Source organism: Manis pentadactyla, chromosome 4 (genome assembly GCF_030020395.1).
Source record: "Manis pentadactyla isolate mManPen7 chromosome 4, mManPen7.hap1, whole genome shotgun sequence".
NCBI classification, from domain to species: Eukaryota; Metazoa; Chordata; class Mammalia; order Pholidota; family Manidae; genus Manis; species Manis pentadactyla.
The window spans coordinates 155,382,000-155,402,268 of record NC_080022.1 but is presented as its reverse complement, the minus strand read 5'-3'; the positions used below and the strand labels follow the sequence as shown (position 1 = coordinate 155,402,268).

The following is a 20,269-nucleotide window of genomic DNA, read 5'->3' as shown; positions in this document are numbered from 1 at the left end:
TATGATACTATAATGATGGATACATGTCATCATATACTTGTGAAAACCCTTAGAAAGGACAACACTGAAAGTGAATCCTAATGTAAGCCACAGACTTTGAGTGATAATGACGTATCAGTGTAGGTTCACCACTTGTAACAAATGTACCACTCTGATGTGGAATGTGATAGTGCGGAGGCTGTACATTTTTTGTGGTAGGAGGTATATGGGACCTCTCTGTGCTTTCTGCTCAATTTTGCTATGAACCTAAAACTGCTCTAAAAAATAACCTCACTTCTTTAAAAACAAGTTATCCATCAATGAAGTGCTGAGCTGATTAAATATAAGCTTTAATTTTTTTCATCTGTAAAATGGTAAGAACACTTAATGAGTCAAACTGAGAGAATAGCAGACAATAGCAGACAGTGTGTCTAAATTAATGTGTGTGGTACCTTCTGATTATGAAATTACAGATGTTATGAAACTTTACTATGAAGCAAATTATCAGAAGTCCTCCATCACTACCCAGTGCTCTACAGCACTCTATTCATACCTCCATTGTAACACTAATCTCATAGGCCTAGATTTCTCAACCTCAGCACTGTTGACATTTTGCAATGGACAAATTCTTTGTTGTGGGAGGTTGTCTTGTATACTGTAGGATGTTCGGCAACATCTCTGGCTTTTACCCACTAAATGCCAGTAGCAACTCCCAATCGTGATAATAAAAAACCTCTGCAAACATAGCCAAATGTACCCCTGGGAGCAAAATCACTCCCATTTGGGAAGCACTGAGACAGACTGCAATTCTGTAATGACTTCTTGTACAAGTAGAACAGGATCTCCTCAAGCAGGGCTAAGGTCTTAGTACATTTGTATCTCCTAGTACCTGGCATATGCCCTAAGTTTCAGGTTGACTGAATGGAAATATTATAATGCTAATATTAATTAATAGAAATAGAGATTTTAGGAAGAAGAGATAGATTGGGAATGGAATGGAATGAGAGGGAACAAAAAGATTGAGAAGCTTTCTGAAATTGAGTCTCCAGCACACTTAAAGGTGGACCTATCCAGTTGAAATACTGAAACACATTTATTAGACATATATAATATACATATGTATATGTTAACTTAATATACATATATCCCACTAACTGCTAGACAATGTACCTGACAAGAGATATAAAGACCATTAGGACATAATCACATTTCTGGAAAGACTTACAAAGAATTCTCCCAAGTGCTAATATAAAATCAAGATTCCCAGAAAATACTGGAACTCACAGGCAAAATGAATAAAAAATTAGGAAATCAGAAATTCTCCATTTTACTCTCTTGGGTCTATGCCCAAAATTTATACATTAAAAGCGAACATGAGCAAAAATTAGAAAATAAAAATACTATTTTAATCTATTTTCAAAGTCCCCTGAAACCAAGTATTTCCTATTATTCCACCCTTTCCATCAGAAAAATGAAACAATTGATTATTGACAATGAAGTTGAATGAATATTGAAAGAATAGGTTTCTAATGGATAGCACTTTAATAATTTTAATATTTATAAATAAGACATAACAGTTCCATTTTAAAACAATTCTTACTGAAGTTTATATATCTATAAACACAGTAAATCCTTGAAATTCGTAACTACACATAACTTCTCCCATCAAATTATACTTATGTGAGCCAGTAGTTTCAACCAGAATATTCTCTAGAGTTCAGAATCAACCTGAGGAGATTCTCAACCAAAGGACATTTGGCAATGTCTGGAGACATCTTTAATGTTCTCAAATAAGGGAGTTGCTTTGAGCATCCAGAAGACAGAAGGCACAGATGTGGCTACATATCCTGTAATGTACAGGATACCCACCCATAACACTGAATCATCTGGTTCAAAATGTCAACAATAACAATAATGAGTCAAAAACATATACAATTTGTATTTGCATATTTTCATGCCTTCTAATTTTAAATAATGTCCCTATTTAAAATAGTATGAACCCTTTAAAAGAATCATTTCTAATTTTAGTTATCACCTCTGATATTCACATCAAGGTGTCTGATATTTAAACTAGAAAAGTATACATAAAGAAAAGGACAGAATCTGAACAGACCACTTACTAGTAATGAAATTGATTGGTAATCAAAAAACTCCCAACAAACAAAATTCCAGTATTAGATGGCTTCACAGTTGAATTCCACAAAACATTTAAAGATGAGCTAATATTTATCTTTCTTAAAGTATTCCAGAAAAGAGGAATACTTTCAAATTCATTCTATAAGGCTAATATAACTCTAATACCAAAATCAATAAAGACACTACAAAAAAAGAAAACTGCAGGTCAATATCCTTGATGAACACAGATACACAAATCTTCAACAAAGTATTAGCAAACCGAATTCAAAAATACATCAAAAGGTCATTCATCACAACCAAGTGGGATTTATTCCACAGATGCAAGGATGGTACAGTATCTGCAAATCAATCAATGTTATATGCCTCATTAACAAAAGAAAGGATAAAAGCTATATGATCATCTCAATAGATGCTGATAAAGCATTTGGCAAAATTCAACACCCATTCATGATAAAAACTCTCAACCAAGTGGGTATAGAGAGAACAGACCTCAACATAATAAAGTCAGTATATGCAAAACCCAAAGCCAACATTAAATTCATGGGCAAAGCTGAAAGCCTTTCTTCTAATATCAGGAAAAAGACAAGAATGTCCACTCTCACTACTTTTATTCCACATAGTTCAGGAGGTCCTAGCAGTGGCAATAAGACAAGATAAAGAAATAAAATAGGGGTGCGGGGTCAGGGATATAGTGGAGTCAGAAGGCAAGGTGGAAACCTTCTCCCAATACACACCAACTAAGCAACTACAGCAAATACAACTGGCCCTGAAAATGACCTGAAGACTGCAGAACAGACCACCTACACCTGGTGAAGAAGAGAAGGCCACAAGGAGAAGGGTAAAGTGACTGAGCCACGATAGGACCACAGCCCTTCCCCAATCCCAGTCCACAGGCAGGAAGAAGAGGAAAAGAGCGGGAAGGGAATAGGTACACAGTTGACAATAAACCCACAGTAAAAGTAGTAGACCAATTATTTACCAAGCAAGTATGAAACTGACACTATTGAAAGAAAATAAAGGTAGTAAATCCAACTATAGACAAATCAGTCAAGGGATACACAAAAAATGCAGGTAATGACATCTAGCACATAAAATGTAGAGGAGGAAGAATAAAAAAGAAGTGCTTTTAGACTGTGTTTGAAACAGAGCAATCATCAACTTAATATAGAATGTTATGTAGCTAGGAATCTATCCATGAACCTTATGGTAACTACAAACCTAAAGCCTTTAATAGATACACAAAAAGTTCAAAAGAGAAATCCAATCACAAACATGGAATGTTCTCCAGAATAGATAACATGCTAGGTCACATTAAGAGCCTCAAAAAATTCAAAAAGACTGAAACCGTATCAAGTAACAAGATTATGAGAAAGAAAGGAACAGACAGGAACTATAAAATCAACGAGAAAACAATAAAATGTCAACAAGTACATACCTAAAACTAATTACCTTAGTGTAAATGAACTGAAAGAACCAATCAAAAGACACAGGGTGGCAGAATGGATAAAGAAACAAGACCCATCTATATGCTGCCACAACAGACTCATTTCAGACCTAAAAATATACACAGACTAAAAGTGAAGGGATGGAAAAAGATATTTCATTCATTAATGGAGAGAAAAATGCAGGAGTAGCAGTACTTATATCAGACAAGACTTCAAAACAAAGAAACTAACAAGAGACAAAGGACATTACATAATGAAAAAAGGATGAGTCCAACAAGACGATATAACCATTATAAATATCTATGCACCGAACATAGGAGCACCTTAATATATAAACAAATACTAAGAGAATTAAAGGGGGAAATAGACTGGAACTCATTCATATTAAAAGACTTTAACACACCACTTACTTCAGTAGATCAATCACATAGAAAATAAATAAGGAAATAGAGGCCCTGAACAACACATTAGATCAGATGGACTTAAAAGATACCTACAGAACATCCCACCCAAAAGCAGCAGGATACACATCTTCTCAAGTATACAGGGAATGTTCTCCAGAATAGATCACATACTAGGTCACATTAGAGCCTCAAAAAATTCAAAAAGACTTAAACTGTATCAAGCAACTTCTCAGACCACAATGGCATGAAACTAGAAATAAATTACACAAAGAAAACAAAAAGCCCACAAACACATGGAGGCTAAACAGCATGCTTCTAAATAATCAATGGATCAACGAGCAAGTCAAAACAGAAATCAAGCAATATAAGAGACAAATGAAAACAAAAATACAACAGTCCAAAATTTGTGGGACACCACAAAAGTGATGCTAAGAGGGAAGTATACAGCAATACAGGCCTAACTCAAGAAACAAGAACAATCCCAAACAGTCTAAATTCACAATTAAAGAAACTAGAAAAAGAAGAACAAATTAAATCCAAAGTTAGCAGAAGGAGGGATATATTAAAGATCAGAGCACAAATAAATAAATTATAGAAGAATAAGACATAAGGAAAGCATCAACGAAACCCAGAGCTGGTTCCTTGAGAAAATAAACAAAATAGAAAAACTCCTAGCCAGACTTATCAACAAAAAAGAGAGAGGACACAAACATAATCAGAAATGAAAAAGGCATAATCACAATGGATACTAGAGAAGAACAAGGAATTATTAGAGAATTCTATGAAAAATTATATGCCAATAAATTGGATAACCTAGAACAAATGTACAAATTCCTAGAAAAATATAACCTTCCAAGATTGACCAGGAAGAAACAGAAAATCTGTATAGACCAATTACAGCAATAAAATTGATTGCTAATAAGAAACACCCAACAAACAAAAGTCCAAGACCACACAGTTTCAAAGCTGAATTCTACCAAATATTTAAAGAGCTAATACCCACCCTTCTTAAAGTATTCCAAAAAGAGGAAATATTTTCAAACTCATTCTATGAGGTCACCATTACTCTAATACCAAAACCAAACAAAGACACTACAAAAAAAGAAAATTACAGACCAATATCCCTGATGAACAGAGATACAAAAATCCTCAACAAAATATTAGCAAACTGAATTCAAAAATGCATCAAAAGGATCATCCATGACAACCAAGTGGGATTATTCCAGGGCCGCAAGGATAGTACAGTATTTGTAAACCAATTAACGTCATATGCCACATTAACAAGGAGAAGAATAAAAGCCACCATGATCACCTCAATGATGCTGAAGAAGCATGACAAAATTCAGCATCCACTCATGACAAAAACGCTCAACAAAATGGGCATAGAGGGTACATACCTCAACAGAATAAAGGCCATATATGACAAACCCACACTAACATCATACTGAAAGGTGAAAAGATGAAGGCTTTTCCACTAAGATCAGGAACAAGACAAGGATGTCCACTCTCACCACTTTTATTCAACACAGTACTGAAGGTCATAGTCATAGCAATCAGACAAAAGAGATAAAAGACATCCACATTGGTAAGGAAGAAGTTAAACTATCACTATTTGCAGATGAAATTATAATATATATGGAAAGACTAAAGATTCCACCAAAAAACTATTAGAACTATAACTGGATTCAGCAAAGGTTCAGGATACAAAATTAATACACAGAAATCTGTGGCATTCCTATACACTAACAACAAACTAGCAGAAAGAGAAATCAGGAAAACAATTCCATTTACAATTGCATCAAAAAGAATAAAATACCTAGAATAAACCTAACCTAGGAGGTGAAAGACCTGTACTTTAAAAACTATAGACACTCATCAGAGAAATTAAAGACACAAACAAATGGAAATCTATCCCATGCTCATAGATAGGAAGAATTAATATTGTCAAAATGGCCATCTCATCCAAAGCAATTTACAGATTCAATACAATCTCTATCAAAATGCAAACAGCATTTTCAGGGAACTAGAGCAAATAATCCTAAAATTCATATGGAACCACAAAAGACCTGAATAGCCAAAGCAATCCTGAGAAAGAACAAAGATCGGGATATACACTCCGTGATTTAAAGCTATACTACAAAGCTACAGCGGATCAAAACGAACCTTTTCAGAGGGCAGAGCCAAGAAGGCGGCGTGAGTAGGACAGTAGGAATCTCCTCCCAAAAACATATATATTTTTGAAAATACAACAAATACAACTAATCCTAAAAGAGAGACCAGAAAACAAAGGACAACAGCCAGACTACATCCACACCTGTGAGAACCCAGTGCCTGGTGAAAGGGGTAAGATACAAGCCCCGGCCCGGCGAGACCCGAGTGCCCCTCCCCCCAGCCCCCAGCAGGAGGAGAGGAGTCGGAGCGGAGAGGGAGAGGGAGCCCAGAACTGCTAAACACCCAGCCCCAGCCATCCGGACCAGAGCGCAGACACAGTGCATGCATGGAGTGCTGGAAACTAGGGAAACAGGACAGTAAGACCTCTGAGCGGGTTCCAAAGCCGGTGCCCCTGTGACAAAGAAAAGCGAGTGCTTTTTGAAAGTCTTAAAGGGACAGGGACACCACAGCTGGACGGAAACATCCCAGGTCACAGTCCAGCAGTTGGAAAGTCCAGGGAACTCCAGGAGCACTAACCCCCTGGGCAACAGCTCTGAGACCCCTCACAGAGGTAAACAGCAAAACAGCCCCCGGACCATTACCCCTCCGGGGCACGGCCATAGCCGAGTAGTGCCTGAGGCTGGCCACACCCTCAGCAAGGGAGCTTCCTCCATACCAGCGGGGCAAGAAACAAAGACCGGGCAAGACACAAAGACCCAGTCTACATGCACATGCCCAACACAAGCCACTAGGGGTTGCAGTTGTCCCAGTAAAGAAAGGCCAGTAGCAAGTGGAAAGTTTGGCTCTCCCAGCTGACAGTCAATAGCACCTGTCAACATGAAAAGGCAAAAAAATTTGATTCAGACAAGACTAACCCAGACAGCTTCGGCATCTGCTACATCTTCCCCTGAGAAGGAAACTGGGGAGATAGATTTAACCAGTCTTCCTGAAAAAGAATTCAAAACAAAAGTCAAAACCATGCTGATGGACTTGCAGAGAAATATGCAAGAACTAAGGAAGGAGAATACAGAAGTAAAACAAGCTCTGGAAGGACTTCAAAACAGAATGGACAAGATGCAAGAGACCATTAATGGACTAGAAAACAGAGAACAGGAATGCAAAGAAGCTGATGCAGAGAAAGATAAAAGGATCTCCAGGAATGAAAGAATTTTAAGAGAGCTGAGTGACCAATCGAAACAGAACAATATCTGCATTATAGGGGTACCAGAAGAAGGAGAGAGAGAAAAAGGGATAGAAAGGGTCTTTAAAGAAATAATTGCTGAAAACTTCCCCAAACTAGGGGAGGAAATGGCCTCTCAGACCACAGAGGTACACAGAACTCCCATGACAAGGGATCCAAGGAGGGCAACACCAAGATACATAATAATTAAAATGGCAAAGATCAAAGACAAGGACAAAGTATTAAAGGCAGCTAGAGAGAAAAAAAAGGTCACCTACAAAGGAAAACCCATCAGGCTATCATCAGACTTCTCAACAGAAAGCCTACAGGTCAGAAGAGAATGGCATGATATACTTAATGCAATGAAACAGAAGGGCCTCGAACCAAGATTACTGTATCCAGCACGATTATCATTTAAATATGAAGGAGGGATTAAACAATTCCCAGACAAGCAAAAGTTGAGGGAATTTGCCTCCCACAAACCACCTCTACAGGGCATCTTACAGGGACTGCTCTAGATGGGAGCACTCCTAAAAAGAGCACAGAACAAAACACCCAATATATGAAGGGACGAGGAGGAATAAGAAGGGAGAGAAATAAAGATTCATCAGACCGTGTTTATAATAGCTCAATAAGCAAGTTAAGTTAGACAGTAAGATAGTAAAGAAGCTAACCCTGAACCTTTGGTAACCACAAACTTAAAGCCTGCAATGGCAATAAGTACATACCTTTCAATAATCACCCTAAATGTAAATGGACTGAATGCACCAATCAAAAGACACAGAGTAACAGAATGGATAAATAAGCAAGACCCATCCATATGCTGCTTACAAGAGACTCACCTCAAACCCAAAGACACGCACAGACTTAAAGTCAAGGGATGGAAAAAGATATTTCATGCAAACAGAGAGAAAAAAGCAGGTGTTGCAATACTAGTATCAGACAAAACAGACTTCAAAATAAAGAAAGTAACAAAAGATAAAGAAGGACATTACATAATGATAAAGGGCTCAGTCCAACAAGAGGATATAACCATTCTAAATATATATGCACCCAATACAGGAGCACCAACATACATGAAACAAATACTAACAGAACTAAAGAAGGAAATAGAATGCAATGCATTCATTCTGGGAGACTTCAACACACCACTCACTCCAAAGGACAGATCCACCAGACAGAAAATAAGTAAGGACACAGAGGCACTGAACAAGACACTAGAACAGATGGACCTAATAGACATCTACAGAACTCTACATCCAAAAGCAACAGTGGATCAAAACCATATAGTACTGGCACAAGACCTATAGATCAATGGAAAACAATAGAGAGCCCAGATAAAAACCTAAGCTTATATGGTAACCAATATACAACAGAGGAGCCATGAATATACAATGGAGAAAAGATTTTTCTTCAATAACTGGTGCTGGGAAAACTAGACAGCTACATGCAAGAGAATGAAATTTGATTATTATCTAACTCCATACACAAATGTAAACAAGAAATCAATTAAAGACCTAAATGAAACCATAAAACTCTCAGAAGAAAACACAGGCCAAAATCGCTTGAACATAACCATGAGCAATTTTTTTCTGGACACCTCTCTCCAGGCAAGGGAAACAAAATCAAAAATGAACAAATGGGACTACATCAAACTAAAAAGCTTCTGTACAGCAAAGGACACCATCAACAGAACAAAAAGGTAACCTACAGTATGAGAGAATATATTTGTAAATGACTCATCTGATAAGGGGTTAACATCCAAAATATATAAATAACTCATATGGCTCAACACCCAAAATAAAAATAACCCAATTAAAAAATAGGCAGAGGACCTGAACAGACATTTCTCCAAAGAAGAAATCCAAGTGGCCCACAGGAACATGAAAAGATGCTCCACATCACTAATCATGAGGAAAATGCAAATTAAAACCACAATGAGATATCACTTCACACCAGTTAGAATGGCCACTATCCAAAAGACAAGAAATAACAAATATTGGCAAGGATGAAGAGAAATGGGAACCCTCCTATACTGTTGATAGGAATGTAAATTGGTGCAACTGCTGTGTAAAGCAGTATGGAGGTTCCTCAAAAAACTAAACATGGAAATACCATTCAATCCAATAATTCCACTCCTAGGAATTTACCAAAGAAAACAAAATCCCTGATTTGAAAAGATATATGCACCCCTATGTTTATTGTGGTACTATTTGCAATACCCAAGCTATGGAAGTAACCATCGTGTCCATCAATAAATGAATGGATAAAGGTGACGTGATACATACACATCCACAGAATATTATTCAGCCATAAAAAGAAAAGAAATCCTGTCATTTGCAACAACATCGATGAATCTAGATGGTATTATACCCACTGAAATAATCCAGGCAGAGAAAGACAAATACCATATCATTTCACCTATTTGTGGAATATAAAAACAAAGTAAAACAGAAGTAACAAAATAGGAGGAAACTTGTAGACACTGAGAAGTAACTAGTAGTTACCAAGGGGAGGGGGTTGGGGGGGACAGGTGGGGGAGGAGGATAAAGGGGTACAATAATTTGCAGTCACAATATTAGGTGGTCATGGGGACAGTAGTACAGCATGGAAAATATAGTCAATGAGTCTGTAACATCTTTCTACATTGACAGATAGTAACCGCACTACAGGGGGTGAGGATTTAATAATGTAGGTAACTATTAAACCATTATGTTGTACATTTGAAACCAATGTAAGATTGTATATCAGTGATACTTCAATTAAAAAAAAAGTGGTACATATATACAATGGAATTATTATACAGCCATAAAAAAGAAAGAAATCCTGCCTTTTGTGACAACATGGATGGACCTACTAAATGGGCTTACTAAATGAAATAAGCCAGGTAGAGAAAGACAAATACCATATGATTTCACTTACTTGTGGAATATAAAAACAAAACAACAGTAGACTCATGGACACTGAAAAGTGGCTGGTGGTTACCATGGGGAGGGGAAAAGGAGGCACAAAAATTCTCAATCATAATGTAAGTTTGTCACAGGAATGGAAGTGAAGCATGGAGAATATAGCCAATGGATTTATAACATCTTCCTATGTTGACAGATAGTTAAGTGCACTGTGGTGGGTTAGGATTTAAGACTATGGGTAACTACTGAACCACTGTGTTGTATTCTTGAAACCAATATAAGATGGTACATCAACTATACTTCAATAAATAAACAAATAAATAGCCACATTTAAATTCCAAAAAAAAAATGTGCTACATATACACAATGGACTATTACTCAGCCATAAAAAAGGAAGGAAATCTTGCCATTTGTGACATGAATGGACCGAGAGCTTATTACATGAAGTGAAATGAGCCAGGTAGAGAAAGACAAATGCTGTATGATTTCACTTATATGTGGAATCTAAGCAACAAAACAAACAAAAAAGAAACAGACCCAGAAGTACAGACAACAGACTGCGGGTTACCAATGCAGTAGGTGGGGGTGGGGAGGTTGAAATAGGTGAAGGGTACAAAGAGGCACAAAAATCCCAAATATAAATTAGTCATGGCAATGAAAGTACAACACAGAGAACATAGTAATATTGTAATATCTTTGTATGTTGACAGATAGTAACTACACTTACTGGGGTGAACATTTAATAATGTAGTAACTGGCAAGTCACTATGTTGTGCAACTGAAACTGATATTGCATATCAACTGTACTTCAATTAAAAAATTGGTAAATTTTTAAATAAATAAAAGAATGTTCAGTGCAGCTTTATTCATAACACTCAAAAACTGGAAACAACAAAAATGTCTACCGATTGTATAATGGGTTTTTTTTAATGTGTTGTATTCATGATAAAATACTACACAGCAAAATAAGAATTACTGCTACACACAATAACATGTAAGAATCTCATAATTGTAGTGTTAAGAGAAAGAAGCCAGACAGAAAAGAATACAGACTGTATTATCTATGACTTTTTTTTTTTCATGAAGTTCAAGAATAGAAAAAACTAATTTCTGATGATAGAAGTCAGAATATTGGTTACTTAGAGGTAGAAGGAGGACAGTATTATCAGGGAAGTGGCATTAAGGACCCTTCTGAGTTGCTGGAAATGTTCTATGTATTTTAATATGAGCAATCCACAGATGGTTTTATATATATATATAAATTCAATCTACACTTATCTGTGCATTACTGTATTTAATACATTCAATAAAATTAATAATGAAAGAATTTATAACTGCCTTTCACAAACTCATATGTCAGCTTGTGTCCAAAGAGTATCTTGTTTTAGATTAGAAAAAAATGAAAAATATTTCAAACAAGAAAGATTCCAATTTATAATATTAAATTTTAAACGTATGTAGACCACCTGTATCAAATCAACAAAAATCACATAAAGCCAGTATTGAAACATAAGATTCAACTCCAGATGCAAGCCTTCACCAACATGACACATTAAGAAACATACTCTAAGAAAAAATGTTTTCCTTCACTAATATGGGTGGATTCCAGAAGTTATTTCAAATCATTCTTCATTTCTGCTTTTATTCACTCCATGACACTCAATGTTCTTCTATTAGAGACAACTAGACAGCTATCAATTACTTCTCTTTCCAGTAATAAGAGACTGGATCAAACAAAATAAAGTTCTATTCTCAACGAAGGCAATTTTTTTGATTGGGGTCCATATTCAAATTTTCTCTGCTTGCTAGTTACCCAAATCACTGACTTTATATTGCTCCCAAATGAAACCCATAAAAATTGTTTCCTGGCTAGCAATCTTGACGTGGCAAGGTCTACTGGCACCCAACTTCTAATAAACAAGAGACTAATTGGTATTTACCTCAAATATGCCCTTGCATGTCTTCTCTAAAGCACTTAAAACCTTTAGGGCAAATATTTCCTTTCAAGGGAACTGTTGCACTTTTCTTGACTCAATGTGTTAGCGACACCTAGTGTCACATCTTTGAATCTATTCAAAGCTCCAAGAAAACTCTCCAAATGTTACCTAAATGAATCTAAAATATACTGTTCTGTACAATGCAGTCATCTTCTAGATGCTGTAATGAATATATTTTCAAGATTTTTAAAGATATTGAGCATTTGAAAAGAGAATGAGAAAACCAAGTAGCCATTTGAACAGCAAAAAGGAATGGAAAACTATCAAGTCTTTTACAAAGGTAAATGAGAACCTCTTATTACTTATACTACAAAATGCAATTCTTGTCTTATATGATTTTTAGCAGAATGTAAGTTAAAGTCTAATAATCAAATTCTATTTCTTCTAAAACTGCCATATTACATACCAGGTAGCACCAGCCCCAGGTCAAAACCTTGCAAACCTCCTTGACTCTTCTTTTCTCAGTGTCTAAACAGTTACCACAAGAACAAAATTAGTCCAGGTTCTCAACATCTCACACTTAAACAATATTGAAACTGATACCTAACGGGCTCAATTGTCTTTTCTTTTCTCCTCATTATCTATTCAAATTGCTGACACTGCAAGATCAACTTTATTAAATATGCATTTTGGAATGCTATCTTGGTTACTCAAAAAGACTGGCTGAAAGATTAATAAATCCGAATCCTAATCCTGCAATTCAACATCCTCCCTGAAACTTCTATATCTCATTCCATGTCCACAGAGAATATACAACTGTTAAAATGAATATCAATAATCATAGACATGTTATTTGTATTAAATGAAAGAATACATGACTTCACAATGTCTAGAACATACTCATTGTCAGGAACAACTCCTCCACAAACTGGATGCCCAACTGATAATGCCTGATTACTTTATTTATTTATTTATTTTTAAGTTTCTATTCTGGCATGGATACTTCTGTAAATGACAAACACATGTTCGGATGATATACAACTAGCAAATAGCTATCAGTGTCTAAAAGTTTACTCTCATTTTCTGTATCTATCTTGTTGCGCACAGTAACAAACATTTCACTGACTGTCACCAATTTGTGGACCAGCACCAGTCCGTGGGCCACAAACTTAAAATCAAACTCACTCTTTCCACCCAAATATTCTCTCTACACCTTTCTTGTTTATTAAAAGGCAATGCTGTCTACCTCTGTGCAAAGTCCTCCAATGGCTTCTACAACTCAATTTTTTTAAGTGGGCAAAAGAATTACACAGATAATTCCTAAAAGATATTCAAATAGATACATGAGAAAGTACTTGACATTATCAGTCATCTGGGAGATGCAAATTAAATCATGAGGTATCACCCATCAGAATGGCTAAAATTAAAAAGATGGACAACAACAAATGTTGATGAGGATGTGGAGCAGCTCACACATTGTTGGGAGAAACGTAAAATGGTACAACTACTTTGGAAAAAGGTTTGGATGTTCATTATAAAACTAACCACCCTCCTGCCCGATGAAGCAGCAATTCTACTTATATGTATTACCTAAGAGAAATGAATACACATGTTTACAGAAAGAATCTTCTTACAGATTAAGATATTTCATGTTTACAAGAACACTTTTCCAGAAGACTCTTCACAGCACCTTTATTCATAAAAGGCAAATGCTGCAAACAATCTAGCTATCCATCATTATGAGAAGGGAAAAATGACGGTATGCATACACTGGAATACTATTCAGCACTAAAAAGTAACAAAAAACAGGGATGAATTCCACAAACCTGTTGAGTGAATGAAAAGAGTACATACTGTATAGTAGTACAGGAAGTTTTAGAACAAGCAAAGCTAACTATAGTGGGAAAAAAAATTGAACAGTGGTTGCTTCTGGATGGGCTGGAGGAAAAATTAATTGAGAATAGGTATAAGGGAAGTTTCCTGAGTGATATTCACATTCTTTAACTTGACAGAGATCTGCATTACCTAAGTATGCACTTGTTGAAACTCAGGAAATTGACATAAGACTTGTATATTTAATTGTCTGTTTTACTTAACAAAACCTAATCAAATGTTGAACTCTAATAAATGATATGCATACAAAAGTAGTTAGGAGAAAGCATGCAATTTACTTTGCAATGCATTGAAAAAGATGGATTGATGCATATGATAAATCAAGTATAATAAAATTTAAATAGTAGAATCCAAATTGGGCATTTGAGTTTCCCTGTAAAGTTGTTTTAGTTGTCTCCTATATTCAAAATTTGAAGTCCATACAATGGTTGACACAGCTCTATCCTAGCACAACTTCTCAGACATCATCTCATTCTTCACCTTACCCACCAACTCTAGCTAAATTGCCTTTTTGCTGTTCCTGCATAAAGGAAACATAATTCTACCACAGAGTACTGGCTTTGAAGGCTCCTCCCTCAAATACCCATAAGGACCATTCCTCCACACTTTGGGTCAAAGGATCTTTGAGAGAGGTTTTCCCAGGCCACTTCATATATTACAGCAACCCACAACATCACCCACCCCACCATAACACCTACCACCATCTAGCATGGTACATGTTTATTATCATCTTCCGCACCTACCTAGAATAGAAATTCCACAAGAAAAGTGATTTTGTTCGGGGCAGTGTTGTTTTCCCAGAACCCTGAACAGGGTCTGGCATGTAAAAGGCAATCAATAAATCTTTGCTGAGTGAATGAATTAATAAATGAATGGGATAAGTTTAAATGGCATGGCTTTACAAGAATGTTTGGCAAATCTATCAAGAACCTTACGATATCTACTTCTTTTGATCTCTGCAAATTACATGATCATAAAGATATTCATTTCAATATTCTTTAAGAAGAAAAAAATCTTAAGAAACCTAAATCACTGTCCAGCTATAAAGAAAAGAACACTGCCACCACAGAGCCTCTGACTTTACTGGTTGTCAGTCCAATCTCCTTACCCTGGCTAAATCTTCATTAACTTCTATGCCACTTCCTTATTCTAATCTCTTATTCTTTTCTTCATATTACAATCTAAGTTGAATATAAATTTACTTTGATTTAAACTTATCTCTCCTTCTAGCTCCATCAGAGCAAAGACCATGTCTATTTTATTCACAACACTTATTTTATCCCAGATCTATGCTGAATAAATGATCACCTTTTAAGTCCTCATAGTTCATGGCACCAAATCAACATAAGGGAAGACTGGGAGAAAAAAAAAATCAAGAATATAAGTTTATTTTAAAATAACTGAAATAAATACTAAGATAACAACAGCTGATAGAACTGAAGGAATTAAAAAAGGAAGGATACAGAGCTGCTGGTTTGTTGGGGTTTTTTCAGTTTTCATATTACCTTATCTACTGTGCACTGCAAGGTGGAAGTTACCCTACTTTATAGGTAGTGAGGTCACACCACTTATAAGAGTTGGAAGTGGAATTCAAACCCAATAAAACTATTTGGGTTTTAGTCCACAAACATGTATATTTTTTTTAATTAGCATTTTAAACAAGAGAGCCTATATTTACATTACCAAAAAGAGGCAATGACATTATTAAGCATGAGTGGGAAAAGGGACTGTTTACCCAGAACGTCGACATAACAAATAATCATTCTTTCTTATGTTACATCAGATGTGTTGAAAGACAGGGCCGGACAGCTTGGGAAAACTAGGAAAGCTGGTGTTTTCCTGCAGCCATCTCATACAAAGTGGTAGGAAATGGGCGGTAAGAAGACCAATTCGCACAGTTCTGCTTCTGAGGTAACTCTAATAAGCTATACAGTTGAACCTAGAACAACACAGGGGTTGGCAGTACAACCCCTGCACAGTCAAAAATCCATGTAAACTTTTGATTCCTCCAAAACATAACTAAGAGCCTACTGTTAACCTGAGGCTTACTGATTACATAAGGAGTTACACATATTTTGTATGTTCTGTGTATTATATACTGTATTCTTACAATAAAGTAAGCTGGAGAAATATTTCTTCAAACTGTCGCAAATCTCCAAAAAATTATCTAATATATTTATTGAAAAAGATTCTGTGTAAATGGACCAAGCCAATTCAAACCTATCTTATTCAAAGGTCAACTATATTCCTAGATACCATCTAATCCTTGTTTGTATTTGTGTACTTCACAAATAGACAGTTTTTTTTAATGTTCAACCAGAATATGTTTATTTTCTTAATCTGAGACTTACAGGTGGGACAGTTTTTTTTTTTTTTGAGAGGGCATCTCTCATATTTATTGATCAAATGGTTGTTAACAACAATAAAATTCTGTATAGGGGACTCAATACACAATCATTAATCAACCCCAAGCCTAATTCTCAACAGTCTCCAATCTTCTGAAGCATAATGAACAAGTTCTTACATGGTGAACAAGTTCTTACATGGTGAATAAGCTCTTACATGGTGAATAGTGCAAGGGCAGTCATATCACAGAAACTTTCGGTTTTGATCACGCATCATGAACTATAAACAATCAAGTCAGATATGATTATCCATTTGATTTTTATACTTGATTTATATGTGAATCCCACATGGGTGGGGCAGTTTTATATAAAATCAATATAAGGGAACCCTGTGCACAAACATGAAGCAAAACTGAGCTATGGTTTGGACAGAGATTAACTCTCTGCCCATACACACTTACTCAAAGCAAATTTAATTTATGGTCTCCAGAGATCCCTAAGAGCCAGCATTATTTCTAGGTTGACCAACATAAGCTCCCCACTGTCCAGCACATGCTGACACCTAAATAATTATTGAATAACTGAATAGTGATAAACAAGTTTCAGAAGGGTTTAGTTAAAATAACGGGAAACAGTCACAGTAGTCTATGCAAGATGAATATTTGAAGATACATCACAACCTTGACAATTAAAACTAAAACTAAATTGCCAAACTTCTTGTATGGCATATCTTCTACTATCACATTTGGGAATTAATAAAGTATAGCTCTTAGACGATGGGCTTTAAATTTGAAGTCAGAATTGAGTTTGAATTCCAGTTCCACCTCTTATAAGTGTGTGACCTCACTACCTATCAAATAGGGTAACTTGTACCTTGCAGTACACAATAGATAAAATAATATGTATATAAAGCTATTTGAACATAGTAAGAGCCCAAGTAATGCAACAGAGGGAGCTCATTTTCCCAAACTCTCTTAATTCTTGAACCAGCCCTGACAGGACTACACTACAATAGTAAGCAACTAGTCAATGAAAATTCCATGAAGAAAAGATTATTCAAATCTTTCAAATTACAATCTGGGCATAAGAATTACTTTAAAGAAGTAACTTAAATTACTCAGAAGACCTTTAAGTTACTCAGGACTAAACAAAATTTAGCTTTAAAACTATTAAAAGTGATTCTTCTAATTATAAAGTGGGAGCCTGAGTACCACCAAAGGAATATACTCTATCCAGTCAACACCCTTAATCATACAAGGCTCAACCTTCTTGTTAAAGCTCTAGCTTCCTCTCTGTCTTCAAGTCTGTCAACAAAGAGTGTAATGGATCAAAATGTAGTCTCTATGAATAACACAAAGTCACATTTACAAAATCCTTGGCTCTGATCACAACCTAGAAATATTTCTCTTAGCAGGAAAAAAAAAACACTGCCACATTTTAAGTCTTTTGTTAATTTCTTTAGCATAACACTTTAATTATAAACAACACTGCAGGGCCTTGAAAAATGTCAACTATACATCCAAAGAGGTCAAAGAAAGAAGATACTCATTCCATGGCTAAACAAGTAGGATTCTTCTACCTCTAGAAAATAAAGGCAATCTTTAAAAAAAACACCCTAAATCCTAAATACCTAATAATGTGATACATAATATTATGATTAGATGGAAGACCAAAGTTCATCATAAGTGATTTATCAAAGAATAAAATAACTTTTTTTCCTTACAAGGTTAAAGAATTATGGTGTCAAATGTGCTCATACTTAATAATGTATGCCACTGAAGTCAAATTCTGTACTCAGGAACATCCTGAATTCCATTAAATCTGAGGTTAAACTGCTTGCTTATAACTCTTTTAAAAAGTAACCATATTACCCCAAAGAACCAAAAATGGGGGAGAAAATATTCCAACACACACACACACACACACACACACACACACACACACACACACGGCTTCAAACAATTTGGTGAATGTATTTATTAAAGGCATAAATTCACAGAACCCAAGAATGGACTAATAGTTACCAAAGGGAAAGGGACTGGGGAGGATGGGTGGGAAGGGAGGGATAAGGGTGGGAAAAAAAGAAAGGGGGCATTTGATTAGCATGTATAGTGTCGGGGGGGCATGGGAAGGGCTGTGGAACACAGAGAAGACAAATAGTGATTCTACAACATCTTACTACGCTGATGGACAGTGACTGTGAACAGGGATGTGGGGGGGACTTGGTGAAGGGGGGAGCCTAGTAAACATAATGTCCTTCATGTAATTGTAGATTAATGATACCAAAATAAAATTTTTTTAAAAAAGGTATAAATTAAAATTCTATTGGCCTGGAGCCTCCAATTGCAAAAGCATCACACAATAGAAGTCCATCTTCCCTTTTACCCCCAACCCTCCCATCTACTGGAAAGAGATGATAGGCCATGACAACACCCCCATGTAAGTAACTACAAGCCTAAGTATGCATTCCAAAGTACACATTCCCTACTGAACTGTGATCCTACCAAGCCTCTTCCTCTTTTAGGACATTTTTTTTTGGTCATCCCAAAGAGGAACATGTAGGATTTAAGAGGCAAAGTGGGACCAATATTAGGCAACTTGTAACATCTATCAAAACTGGGATTTATCCTATACAGATATACAGACATACTTAATAATGCTATGCCACTGAAGTCAAATTCTGTACTCAGGAACATCCTGAATTCCATTAAACCTGTAAAATTGCTTGCTTATAACTCTTTTAAGAGTAACCTTATTACCCAAAAGAACCAAAAATGGGGCAGAAAATATTCCAACACACACACACACACACGAACCTTTGTTCAATCAAGTTCATGTATCACATTGTTTCTAATACCAAACTGGGGCATGGGTGAGGGGGAGGACATTCAAGTTTTTTTTCAATATAGGGAACAGGTTACATAAATTTTAAAAATCCAAATAATGGAATTACATGCAGCTGTAAAATTCAAAGAAGAAGCTCTCTGAATACTTGAATACTGACATCATGAGTAAAAACAGCAAGGTACAGACTCAGCAGTGTAATACTGTATAATATACTTCCATCTGTTAGGGAAGGGCAGGGTGGAAGAAATATATTTATATACGTTCTTATTTGCACAAAACATAGCCAGAAGGATACATAAGAAACTAGAAATTCTGATTGCCTGAAGGTAGGGGAAATGAGAGACAAGAGGGGGAGTTTTTTTACCCTTCCATACCTCCTGAATTTTTATCATGTGAGTGATTAAACTGATTCAAAACATTGACTTTCTTTTATGACTGCTGATTTTTTTTATGCCTCTTATAAGCCTCTTTACTCTTCTGTAAAATGGGAGGAAATAAAAATACCTACTTAGTGCAGTTATTATGATGAAAAACTAGATCTCAGATGTAAAGTGATTCCCACAATCCCTGTCCCACTTTACAAACCAGTTACATGATCTCTGATTTCTCACCAGCCCCTTATTCCTTGTGCCTTGTATGGTGCTGCACACATAGCAGTCTTGTAGCAACTGCTTGGAAACAAATGGATGAGAGCTTACAGAAAGTATCACCAGACTTCACATTAGCTAGCATTCTGGAAAAGCACTAAATTTTAAGGAGCCAACCATTCTCATACTTACAGGGATACTCCAGACCTGCATTCCATCACTGTAACCAATCATAATCAGCAAAGGGGGCTCATTCCCAGTACTATGTATTTCATGAAATTCCAGATTTCTTGATGTATCTGCATTAGAATTAAGTAACAAAAAACATATTAAGAAGACATAATGTTTATCAAGAAAACAACCACACTTCTTAAATGTTATCAGTGTAACAACTCTTTTAAATTGCTTTTCAATAAAAAGTGCAGAAGAGGTTCAACCATTGTAGAAAGCAATACT

General features: G+C 35.9%; 1 protein-coding gene across 1 annotated transcript in view; it reads right to left on the bottom strand.

Moving 5' to 3' along the window:
• BCAS3 (BCAS3 microtubule associated cell migration factor) overlaps window positions 1-20,269 on the bottom strand; it is a 623,923-nt gene that overhangs the window by 581,465 nt on the left and 22,189 nt on the right. The window contains exon 6 of the mRNA XM_057499516.1: window positions 20,006-20,112. Coding sequence (XP_057355499.1) covers window positions 20,006-20,112 — 107 coding nt within the window. The remainder of the gene's footprint in view (window positions 1-20,005; window positions 20,113-20,269) is intronic.